Source organism: Sinohyriopsis cumingii, chromosome 8 (genome assembly GCF_028554795.1).
Source record: "Sinohyriopsis cumingii isolate HCF-2022 chromosome 8, ASM2855479v2, whole genome shotgun sequence".
Classification (NCBI taxonomy): Eukaryota; Metazoa; Mollusca; class Bivalvia; order Unionida; family Unionidae; genus Sinohyriopsis; species Sinohyriopsis cumingii.
In genome coordinates this window covers 18,608,624-18,621,011 of record NC_142968.1, presented here as the reverse complement: position 1 = coordinate 18,621,011, position 12,388 = coordinate 18,608,624, and the positions used below count along the sequence as shown (strand labels likewise).

Sequence of the window (12,388 nt, the reverse complement as noted above, 5' to 3'; positions counted from 1 at the left end):
ACAGGCACTTCATCACATTTCTTATTTAATTGTCATTTTTGTGTTCTAGCGAAATATTTTGGTTTTCGTTTTTTTCTTTGAATAAAAGTTTAAGACAATAAAGTCGTAAGGGTGTGGTTTGGAGAGAGAGAGAGAGAGAGAGAGAGAGAGAGAGAGAGAGAATGTAATTTGTGTGTGTCTGCAGATAGTGTTGTTTTATTTCTTTCCAACATGAGTAAAAAAAAAGTATTATTTAATTCATTTCTTAATTTAAACATGTCACAAGATACCAAATCTTTTATCGGTAAATACGTGTTATAGTTAGAATTTTATTTTAAAGTGTTTTTCACAACTTGTAAGACTGCAATTTCACCCTCGGTGCACTTCATATTTGGAACATGTCATGTGACGCTCACCGTTCTGTCAGTATCACTGCTGCCAATAACTAGTTTCAATACACAACAGTATGGAACAAAAATTATATCTTGGATTAATGTGAATTATTTTAGATTGTACATCATCACATCCTGAGAGAGACTCTTCCTTTCTGGTAGAATTTGACAAATTTGAGATGTGTTATAAATATGTATGTGCTTTATTTTAAGATGTACATTGACACCTGTTTAATTTTTTTTCAAATTGTTTTAATTTACGTGGGTTGAATAAAGTTGAAATAAAACCAGACTCCTGATTCTTGTATGTTTAGTTGCAACTGCATATGAATCCTTTTGTTTTACTTTGCAATCATTGAAGTTACAAAAACATAACAGATCCAAGATTTATTTATATAATGCAATCATTCTAGTTACAAAAACATAACAGACGCAAGATTTATTTATATAATGTAGATAAGCCTAAAAAGTTATTTTCCATAAGCCAATAAGATCAAAGGGGATATGGCATTTTCCACATTTGTGTGACCATCCCTTTATTTGATCTTTATTCATTCATTCATTTGTTCTATACTCTCTCAATAGTTTATTACGTGTATTTCCCTCCTTAATAAGTCTAATACACCTGTATTGTGATTATATTTGATGCTGGTCTGATCTTAACTATTCATAACACTTTGCAGATATAGTCATGATTGAGAGTCTTTTCATTTGTTACTGTTTTTGTTACACTCTCATGATCTTGGATCATATTTAACTTGCATTAATGAAAACTAGTGTGAACATACCTCTAGACGACATTAGCACCGACACCAAATAAGATCACTGTAAATATTGCATACCGGTAGGACGTTTACAGTCCATTCATTACAACTTTAATATCAGGATTGGACTACACTTATAATACTTTAGTTTAAATACATCTGGACGAATATTGTTCAAAACTAATTTCGTGAAACCTAACTTGCACACTTTGAATTTGAATTCAATGATGACGTGTACATACAGTTAATTAACAAACCAGATGCATCCATGATAATATAAGATTATTGATCTATTTTACAAAGTCACGTTCACTTTCATGGTTACAAAAATACTCTCTTTGTAATAGTAAGTAATCTACTTTGAAATTCCAACATTTTGATTTGTGAAATCCCATCGGTAAAGTGACACAACGGTCAATCTAATATACTGCTATATAAATTGCAAGAACGAGTTCATACTGGAAACGTAAACAATCCAAATAATTAGGTACTTCTTTGACTGAAGACAAAATACCAGAAAATTGAAGCTAATGTTTGAGATTTATTGCCAAAAAAGTTCACACATAGAACATAATTCTGCCTAATGTTACAATCCGTCTTTTATGCGACAGCTATTTGCTCAGCGAACGATACAAACGATGCCCAAGTCTCGTCAATAGCCGCTGCTATTTCCCTTGCCGGAAGTTCGAAGTACGGAAGTCCGGATGGTCTCAGCTCGTACGTGAAGGAATACTGAATTCCCCTCTTAACATAGAAATAGTCATAGGCACCTCCTGAAGCCGCGTCTACACGACAAGATAAAATATACATATTTATATGCACTGGTAATCACTCCAGAATGTAATAAGTGTGTTGATCATGCATACATACATACATACATACATACATACAACTGTACATTTGTATGTACGTGCATAGATATATGCAAACTATATATTTATTAATATAGGTAAATATCTGCATTATAACTAATTTGGTTAACAATTTGATGGGAGAAATGCGTCATCAAGCAAACCATATTGTATATGTTAGCAAGAACTTACACAAAATTTGGGCAGCCGCTCCTACTGTAAATCGTCTTTTGCTGACTTCGTACAGAGCATTTGCAGCGTTGTCTCCCATCATTTTCTGTAACAGATTCAGTGTCAGTTTTGTAAAATTATAGAACATTGCTTCAGTGATGCGAAAGTTCAAAACTTTCATCTTGAAAAATTATATTTTGTTTCCTGATGTTTTAACTTTTTACCACAATCTAACCGTCAATGCGCAGATAAAATGATTATGGGTACAGATTGTGGTAAGTATTTTGCAATTATCTCTTGACTACAACGTTATATATGTTGTTGTAATTAACTAATTAACTGTTATCAGTACTATATAATGGCATATATGTGATAAATCTGTAGCCTCGATTATGCATAGCCACCTGTATGTTTACATTAGGAACGGGTAAGCAAGCACTAAGTTTGTGGATTTCAGCGTAGTAGCTGTGAAAACAGTATATTTCGGTAATTTATCGGGCAGTTTCCATAATTTAGATTTACCACTTATTATGTAATATACAGATGGAATTTACTGGTGTATACGGATGTGAGAAGAGTCGGTTAACAGTACGAGCATGGTGTGTGCTGTGGAGAGGTACAGTATAGAAGTAACACTTACCAGTACGTTGTAGTTAGGAGCAGTGGCCGTTGTGTAGCCGTATGGAAGAAGAATCAGCTGGGAGTATGAGTGAAAAGAGAAGAAGGCCTTGACATTTGGTGTAGCCTCAACAGCAGCCTTCAGAGCGGCTGTTTCCGGAGCGCTGAAGGGCGAACCACCGTGGAACGTGTCAGAACTACAGCTGGCACTGGATCCAGTACCTGAAACATTGCCATTTTATCATGTTCTTATCTACATGTCAGTTAAGATATACTCATTCTTAGTTTTGTTACCCAAAAACATTTCCTACTTTTGAGCAAATATAAGCTCTTGCATCTAAGTTCATCGCTATGCAAGGAAACAGAATCCGAAAAATGTTTGCGATTCAAAGAAAAAGAATAGGAGCAGAGCATTATTGTCCAAACTCATGCGTATCAAGAGAATGAACCGAAGATTTATTTTCACCTCTGAAAATCTGGGAAGTGAGATCTTGCTGCAAGAAACAGATTTGTTTCCTTTTAAAAGATATTTCGGCCAAGATCAAATCTCAGGACATCTGTATAAATCTAATCCCGAAATACAACAATGCTAAGACGGCCAGTCATAGATTCACTCACCCGAAAATTAAGAGACTGGAACATTTCTTCTTCAATGTGGAAAGAATGACGTTGTTATTGAGGACAGTATTAATAAGTGTAATATGTTATCGACAAAATCATACAGAGACTGAATATATATATATATATATATATATATATATATATATATATATATATATATATATATATAATGTATAAAGTGTCAATTGTGAAACAAATCGTAAACTTCGTTGGTAACGAATGTAAATAATATTGCATTGTCTAAAGAACACTACATTTCCTTAAAAGGATCTTTTGGGGAACTTTGTGCAAAGATTTGTCGATAACGTTGGAGTGAAGCCGGTCAAAGGTTTCAGAATGCAAACAAAAGCTGTACAATTACACTCTCCAGAGTGATTTCTTTGCAGATTTGTCTTTTAGAACTAAAGCTCTTTAAGGGTAGGAGAGAACGGTGTGTGTTTGGGTGGGTGTGGGTGTCTTTTCCCTTAGTGGAACCCATGTCATAAATTGTTGGATCTTGGACTAAATCTTCAGGACGATTGATTTATCAGAGGAAAGAAATGTAGTCCTGGTCCATGTAAATTAAGAAAAAAAGATGTAGTTTTACACAGTTCCGTATCCGTTAATGACATGAAATATTTCACTGAAAAAATAATACACAGAGTTCTTTAATTATGTGATTTACCTCCATGGTTGACGTCCCAATTTCTGTTCAGATCCACTCCGACGATCGAGCCGCAGCCAGATATGATCTGTCGGTTCTTTCTCCACAGACGGTCCTGAATAATAATAATTTCGTTTCATGAAGTGATTTTTTCGGTATTTATCTTTGTCCATCGTTTCGCTCAAAGGATTTTCCTCTACTAGGCCTTTGTTGAATGAGGAGAAAACTGTACCATGGTATCATTCTTGTCTAAGAACAGATGTTTGCAGAAAATATGTTATCATACCATTTGAATATTTTTAGCCGAGACGAGCCATATTACTTTAGTGAACAATTTTTACCGTCTGGAATCATGGTATAAAATAATAAATGATATAAAATTAAAACGATAGTCCATGGGTTGTTCTAATCCATCATGGAGTTATTTCCATCTGTGGGTTATTTACATTATGGAGGTTATTTCCATCTATTTTCTAATGCTTCAGATGGCCATTTCCCTCATTTATAATGTTTAAACGGACATACAAAATTCAACTGCTCCACACCAACCGAAACCAGAATAAATACCACTGATTTTTCCTTATAGTTTAATTGTTACTTATAGACTTCTTCGGCTAGTCTTTTAAATTGTGTCGAATAAACATTTATTTAGCTATTTAGCTGCTTTGACTTCATATTGAATTTGTTTTTTGTAGTTTTTGTGCTTACTTATGAAGTTATTGTGACCTAAAAGTAAAGCTGCTTCCAGCCAGACAAGATCTTATCAATATTTAAAACGCTGACAAATCTCAGGACAGATGTTTGCGGATCGCGTATTATGATTCAGTATTGTGTGTATTTGAACCTATAAATGTTGTGATTATTATTCATGTGTTGTCTGTAATTGCTTATGAAAATTGCATGTTTTTGGAACCGTTCCGAGTTTATCTTTTTTGAATTTTATAAACTTGTGTTAGAATCAAGCAGAAGCAATTTCGTGCGTATTGACATTGAATTGCATCACGTGAATATAAACCGTCTTTAAATTGACATAGAGTTGAGTCACGTAAATACATATGGTCTTTGTATTGATATGGAGTTGCACCATGTGAATACAGATCGTCTTTGTATTGACATACAGTTGCATCGCGTGAATACAAATAGTCATTGTGTTGACACTGAGTAGCATTATGTGAATACAATATCGTTTCTGTTTAATGTAAGTCAATTTGCAATAAATATATTGACTTTCGTAAGTCGAATATTCCTTAAAGACTACATGTTTTAATATGCTGTAATGACTGAGTCGCTAAAATGTATAGACGCAAATATATTGCAATTTGCAGTACATTCTCCATCTCTCTCCTTACCGTAGTATGCGTGTACACGTAGCCGTCAGGGTTGTGAATGGGGTTGATATACCAATCAAAAGCCGCCAGCATGTCGAGTGATGCCTTCTCGGTGTTTCCATGCGCATTTACAAGCTGCGTAAGACAAAATAAAATATGAGACGGTGCTTGTGTCAAATATATGTACTAAACCAACTCCAATCAGTGATTGATTCAGTAAGGTATGCCTGTGTTATTCGTACGTTTCCAAGTTACATGTTGTGAACAGATACTTTATGAGTGTTATTCATACATTTCCAATTTATATGTGAAAAGATAAGATATCACGGTGTTACTCATATGTTCCAACTTATATATTGACAGAAAAGATAAGATGTCACGGTGTTACTCATATATTCCAACTTATACATTGACAGAAAAGATAATACATCACCGTGTTACTTATATATTCCAACTTATATATTGACAGAAAAGGTATGCTGCAAAATATTTGTATTCTTTCATCTGTAGGTATAGACATAAGCAAATTTAATTTATAGTCTGATTTGCATTTACTTAATAAGTAACATTAGCTCTTTGGAGCTGTTTTAACTACTATATACAATAATATATCAATTAACGTAAATAATCTATCACACACGTGTATATTTAATTAATATTGAATTTAATTATACTAGACATTTCTTGCTTGAATTTTTGAACATTTCCAGTGTCATGCCGTTCATCTTTCGAATGCGGAGAGTCGATACATTTGCTAAACCCAAGAATTTAGAATACAGTTTCCTGAAATCAATGAAGATAAATCTCAGCTGTCTCATGAAGTGTTTTTTCACGAGTTTATACTGTCAGTCAGACTGCTGTTATAGCAGGTTAAAAGACAGTACTTGAAGGCTGTCATGATGAAAGCGTGGCATACAGCAATTCATCTTTTCGTTGTGAGGTATTTTCCAATTAGCTTAAGCACATTTAGCTGCTTAGATACTTTGCTGAAAAATTTCACTGATTTATTGATTATTATTTAGGAGAAAGTCTTAGGTGACTCCTAGTTGTTTTACCATGTCTTTCTCAAGTATATCAGTATGTGCAGAAGGAGAAAATCTCAGGACTTAACTAGTTTCCTTTCCATGTGCAGTCGCTAAGAACTTGTCAAGGTTTGCTTTTGTTTCATTGTCTAACCAAACTTGTGAACTCCGTTTTCAAAGCAGATTTTATAACATTAAAGTATTGTTGAACGTTAGCATGTGTTGTCATCGGCATAGTCATTTGCATCAAACTCATTTATGAAAAAGATATTGTCATAAAAAATAAATATTAAAAGGTATTGGTCCAAGAACTCATCCCTGCTGTAAAATTTGTGGATATTTATTCATGAACTAGTTGAGCTATCTATTTTGACACACTGACCACTGTCTTCTGTTTTATGAAGTAATTTATCATAGTGTTTGCTGCGAATCTGAATGTATATATGTCACCAGTTTATATAAGAGATGATTGTGTGGTGAACGGGGAAGCACGTTTGATAAATCCTTCACAAATAACTGCATATAACATGTATTGGCCTTGGGCTAAGCGCAAGTCACCTAGTAGTCGAATAAAGGCAGCCACATACTTGAACCCTTTCTGAAGACAGAGAGATATTGATGTAAGATATTGCAAATGTAATTGGCTCATAAGAGTTTTGATACAGTTAGTATGATGCATTTTATACTATTTTAGAACTTTTTTAGAATGACTATTTACCTGTCAAGACCATTAATATACAACTATGAAAAGTATTAATCAAGTCGCTATTCGGAACACAGAACAACTTTTGTGGGATGTTCACGCTTACAATATCACAATCCTGTGAAGCAGACATACAATATACTTACGTTGTGCATGATGCCTAAGGCAACAGACAGGGACACCCATTCTCGCGCATGTGTAGTCGCCTCTATCCAGATGGCTGGCTTACTTGTTCCGGTATTCTTGGAGATCTAAATAAAATCAAGAGCTAAGTTATTGACTAAAATATACTTAATTATGTTTTGATCTTTGTTCGTAACATTTATTGTAATTTGCCTATCTATATATCTATCTCTTTTTTTATTCTATTTTCTTTTTACTTCCTCTCCTTGTGACGTGAAATTTGAATGACATGATATTGCAGGCAGCAGTAAGAATAAACCTGACCTCACCTTGACTTGCTTCATTGCACGACCTTGATGAGAATATCCTAAAGTTGTTACGGTGATCAGGTCACTGTACTTGCTGGCCAGATCATCTATCAGCAGGTAAGCCTATAATAATAATAATAATAATAATAATAATAATAACAATAACTAAAACCTTGCTCTAATTTATAAAATATATGGTATAACATTATTATATATCACAAACACTATTCTATATCGATTGTAATGCATGCTTTAAAATATTATAACAAACCAGGGACCTAAAAGTAGTTAGCTTTAAGGTCACATAAAGACCGAGCAAGAAGAGTAAATACTACCTAGCGTGTTGTGTGAATTTGGCTTAAGCTTAATGTTTCTACTACATATGCAAGGACTGTAAGACCTGCCAATACCAAAATTAATTGTCCTCCACTCAACTTTAGGACCACGCATTCGTAGACCCTGGTTTAACACGTATGGTTTCTCTTACTTTATATCGCTTTCATTTAATTTGCACGTGTTTCTAACCGTAGATCGGAATTTCATGCCACGCACAACCTAACAAATCCGAAACGTATAATACACACAATTAGTCCTATCTCTAAGTAATGAAACACGTATAGTTAATTGCTGAGAATATAGCATAAAATCAGGAGATTAATAATGTTCGTACAGGAACCAATTTACGAAACAGTTCCATTCCACTGCGAAATCTTGTGAATGGCGTTTCTACCTACTCAATGGTTAATAACATAATTTAGGAAATAATTTCCCAATAAGGACTCCTCATTATCACACAAATAATCAATACAAAGTATATCAAATCTATCAACGAAAATTCTAGTATACGGTAAAAACGGTAAAAAGTATTTAACCCTTTTAACACTACTTATGGGTTTTTTCTTCAAATTAAGTATAGTCATACAGAAAAAGACACTACCAGGATATAATAATATTAATATGCATATACACAGGTAGCGAGATATGAAATAAGTTATGTGGCACGAAAAATTATATTACAGACAAATAGGAGGTGTACCTGATCTAGAGTCGGGTAGTTATTACGATAGTCGAAATTCAGTGGTGATGCAGCCATTGCCATCATTTCTTCATCGATCAATCTGTAATTGACATCTATATTGTATGCTACTGACACCACAGCGTCCGTCGATGAAAATATGAGGAAGTAACAAAACAGGACAAATTCTTTAAATGTGTCGTATGCAAACAAAACAGTATCGCGTTTAGGTCCTGTTGCAATATAAATAATGTTTACTAAAGTGGGATAGATCCATATATCAAGTTCAAGTGAACTCTGCCAGCGTGTGCTTCGATATAAGCTGAGAACTTATATTGTTAGAAATCGGGCTAAAGTAATAATTTAAATTCTCAAAGTATTGTAATGCAATATGTGTTACTTCGAATAAAGCAGTGACGTCAAGTTTATGAAATGTCATTGCTTGTTCTCAAAAAATAAACAGCTTTGACAAATATTCAATTTCATCCAACGATTCTGTTTCGTTTACTTCTCTTTTTGAAGATACTATTAGGAATGTTTCTCAGTATTTCGGTTTTGTATTCAGTGTCACTTACGTCTGCATGTCTTCGACCATGACCTTAATGTCAAATCCCGCCTTCCGCAGGACGTTATTGATACGTCCGTAGTCCCATGGAGCTACTAGAATATCCGTGGTGCGGATAAGAGATGGGTCACTGAAGAAGTCAACCTGGAAAAGGAACCGCTGTCTGTACGTATGATAGAAAACTACGGCTTTATGTATACTTACTGTTAACAGTAAGAAAAGAGTCACAAAAAGAGAAACTATCGATTCAATCAGCTTACATGGAATAATCCGTATGCCAAACCTATAGACTGGGAGGGCAGGGGATGTACTGAGCTCGACGTGTTCTTTTTGTGTTCTGCTATTAACGTAAATTGAAACAAGGTCACTATTACGTACATTAGGTGTGCTATTGCTTTTTACAACATTCAGACGAAAAATTTCTGAAACGCATTACCTGTCTGGGCAAATTTCTATGTGACTTCATTTATTAAGTTTTAAAGCGGATTTTTTCTTCTTCTTTCTTTCATTCGATTTGTTTTACTAAAGTGTATTTATAATCTTTAGGGACCAACACAAATGAAACATTACCTCATAATTGTCACTGTCATGGATGCTTTGCAGGTACTTGACTTGGGTTTCATTCAACGCTTGTACAGAAATTAACTTGTAACTGAAAATGAAAATTGTCATTTAAAAAAAGATCTCAGTTTTAATCTCAGTGGAAAAGTTTTGGATTCATGGCACTAACGTCGTAGCTGATCTTGTTCTAAGCTTTACTACTGAAATTTAAGTTTTTTTTCTCTACAGTCATATAAAAAGACTAATACTAGTAGCAGTTATAATGATGACCTTTAAATTATTTAAAAGAAAATAAGCGAAAACTGCAACAAAAAGACAAGCATTTATTAGGATTCCTTTGCTGGCAATATATACAATTTTTACAGTCACGTAAAATATAAAATTGATGTTAGTTCTTGTTACGGCCTATATTATGTTAAAAACAAACAATTAAAAAACAAGCCAAAAGATGCAAGAAAAATATAAATAGTAAGGTATTTGATGTATTTTATATGTAATTCCAACCCTGCTTTATCTACGTCATATGACGAAGAGCATCTTACATTGTATGGAGCTTAAGTCCTTACATTGTATGGAGTGTAAGTCCTTACAATGTATAGAGTTTAAGTCCTTACATTGTATGGAGCTTAAGTCCTTACAGTGTATGGAGTTGAAGTCCTTATATTGTATGGAGTTTAAGTCCGTACATTGTATAGAGTTTAAGACTTTCCATTGTATGGAGTTTAAGTCCTTACGTTGTATGGAGATTAAGTCCTTACATTGTATGGAGCTTAAGTCCTTACATTGTACGGAGTGTAAATCCTTACATTGTATAGTTTAAGTCCTTACATTGTATGAAGCTTAAGTCCTTACATTGTATGGAGTTGAAGTCCTTATATTGTATGGAGTTTAAGTCCTTACATTGTATGGAGTTTCAGTCCTTAAATGGTATGGAGTTTAAGTCGTTACATTGTATAGAGTTTAACTCCCTATATTGTATGGAGTTTAAGTCCTTACCTTGTATGGAGTTTATGTCCTTACATTGTATGGAGTTTAAGCCCTTAGATTGTATGGAGTTTAAGTCCTTACATTGTATGAAGTTTAAATCCTTACATTGTATCGAGTGTAAGTCCTTACATTCTATAGAGTTTAAGTCCTTACATTGTATGGAGTGTTAGTCCTTACATTGTATGGAGTGTTAGTCCTTAAATTGTATGGAGTTTAAGAAATTCCTTACATTGGATGGAGTTTAAGTCCTTACATTGTATGGAGTTTAAGTCCTTACGTTGTATGGAGTTTAAGTCTTTAAGTCCTTACGTTGTATGGAGTTTAAGTCCCTATATTGTATGGAATGTAAGTCCTTACATTGTATGGAGTTTAAGCCCTTACATTGTATGGAGTTGAAGTCCTTACATTGAATTGAGTCTAAGTCTTCACATTGTATGGAGTTTAGGTCCATACATTGTATGGAGTTTAAGACCTTACACTGTATCCAGTGTAAGTCCTTACATTGAATGGAGTTTAAGCCCTTACACTGTATGGAGTGTAAGTCCTTACTTTGAATGGAGTTTAAGCCCTTGCGTTGTATGGTATGTAACTCCTTACATTGTATGGAGTTTAAGTCGTTACATTGTGTGGAGTTTAAGTCCTTACATTGTATGAAGTTTAAGTCCTTACATTGTATGCAGTTTAAGCCCTTAGATTGTATGGAGTTTAAGCCCTTACATTGTATGAGTTTAAGTCCTTACATTGTATTTAGTTTAAGTCCTTACATTGTATGTAGTTTAAGTCCTTACATTGTATGGAGTTTAAAATTAGTATTAAGAAGTTTACCGACTCAGAACGTTTATGTATTGAGAAATTTTTGTATATTTACTTGTTATACTTTTTGATTTGGTTTTTGTTACTGATAAAATATATTCGTATATCTAGTGTGTGTATAAATAAAATAATAATTTAAATAATATTAATAATAATGTTTGCGAAGACATCTATACTATGTACAAAAACTTAAGTAAAGTTCCTGATCAAAAACCTAATTAGCTGAAATTCCATGATTCAATTTTTTTTTAATAAATTACAGATTATAAAGAAAGAAATGCACATTAGACAGCATAAGTTCCGTTTTTGTATGTTTCTAATATAATAATATTCAATTATATAAATAAGGGTTTATGATATAATTTTTGCCAGTGACACTTAATTCTAATGATGATGAGGCAAGTGCAGTTTTCCGTTTTATCCATAATGATATATTGTGTATAATTCTGAGATAAACATTATTTGTCTTAAACAGGCATTTCTCAGGAGAATTTAAAAATGAATTTATAAAAAGAAAATAGTAAAATAAAATAAAATAAATGTATGTTAAGATACCTTCTGTAGCTCTTTCTTTCGGCTGCAGCCAAGCCCGACAAGCACGCGGTCAGAATTAGGAGTCGCCACATGCTGACGTTAGGTACTGAACATAGAAAGGAATCCCAGATTATATACTCTTCTGGTCATGTGATCGTGTGTATAAATAGCAGGTGTAGCATTCAATTGTATAATAACTTGAATTATAAAATGTGGCTATTATAAAATTATTTTGAGATATGTCCATGCTTCAACTCGTATTAACGTGTTTGACGTGACATCATAAAATGAATATTAAGTGCAAATATTAACATTAGTAGTTGCTTATTCTGCAATATTTCTGGAAATGAAGGATATTTTAATTGTAACGTTCTAATGCATAACAATATT

At 33.5% G+C, this 12,388-nt stretch overlaps 1 protein-coding gene across 1 annotated transcript; it reads right to left on the bottom strand.

Annotated features, from left to right (window-relative positions):
• Window positions 1-1,663: 1,663 nt before the first annotated feature.
• Window positions 1,664-12,101, bottom strand: LOC149793069 (carboxypeptidase A2-like). Its single transcript, XM_089966287.1, has 11 exons — window positions 12,020-12,101; window positions 9,674-9,755; window positions 9,114-9,247; window positions 8,560-8,641; window positions 7,545-7,646; window positions 7,239-7,343; window positions 5,389-5,502; window positions 4,061-4,154; window positions 2,798-2,997; window positions 2,179-2,263; window positions 1,664-1,920 (listed from the first exon to the last, which is right to left on the bottom strand). Exons 1-11 carry the CDS (start codon window positions 12,088-12,090, stop codon window positions 1,736-1,738), a joined length of 1,254 nt encoding a protein of 417 aa, XP_089822413.1. The 5' UTR covers window positions 12,091-12,101; the 3' UTR covers window positions 1,664-1,735.
• Between the last annotated feature and the right edge of the window lie 287 nt (window positions 12,102-12,388).

What these genes read in the sequence shown, in the direction of transcription:
- LOC149793069 (XM_089966287.1), bottom strand. Translation starts at nt 12,090, where the DNA reads ATGTGGCGACTCCTAATTCTGACCGCGTGCTTGTCGGGCTTGGCTGCA. An exon ending in GTGCAATGAAGCAAGTCAAG is followed by an intron (nt 7,344 to 7,544) that starts GTGAGGTCAGGT and finishes GATTTTATTTAG; the next exon opens with ATCTCCAAGAATACCGGAAC. An exon ending in TTGGGACGTCAACCATGGAG is followed by an intron (nt 2,998 to 4,060) that starts GTAAATCACATA and finishes GCAATGTTTCAG; the next exon opens with GTACTGGATCCAGTGCCAGC.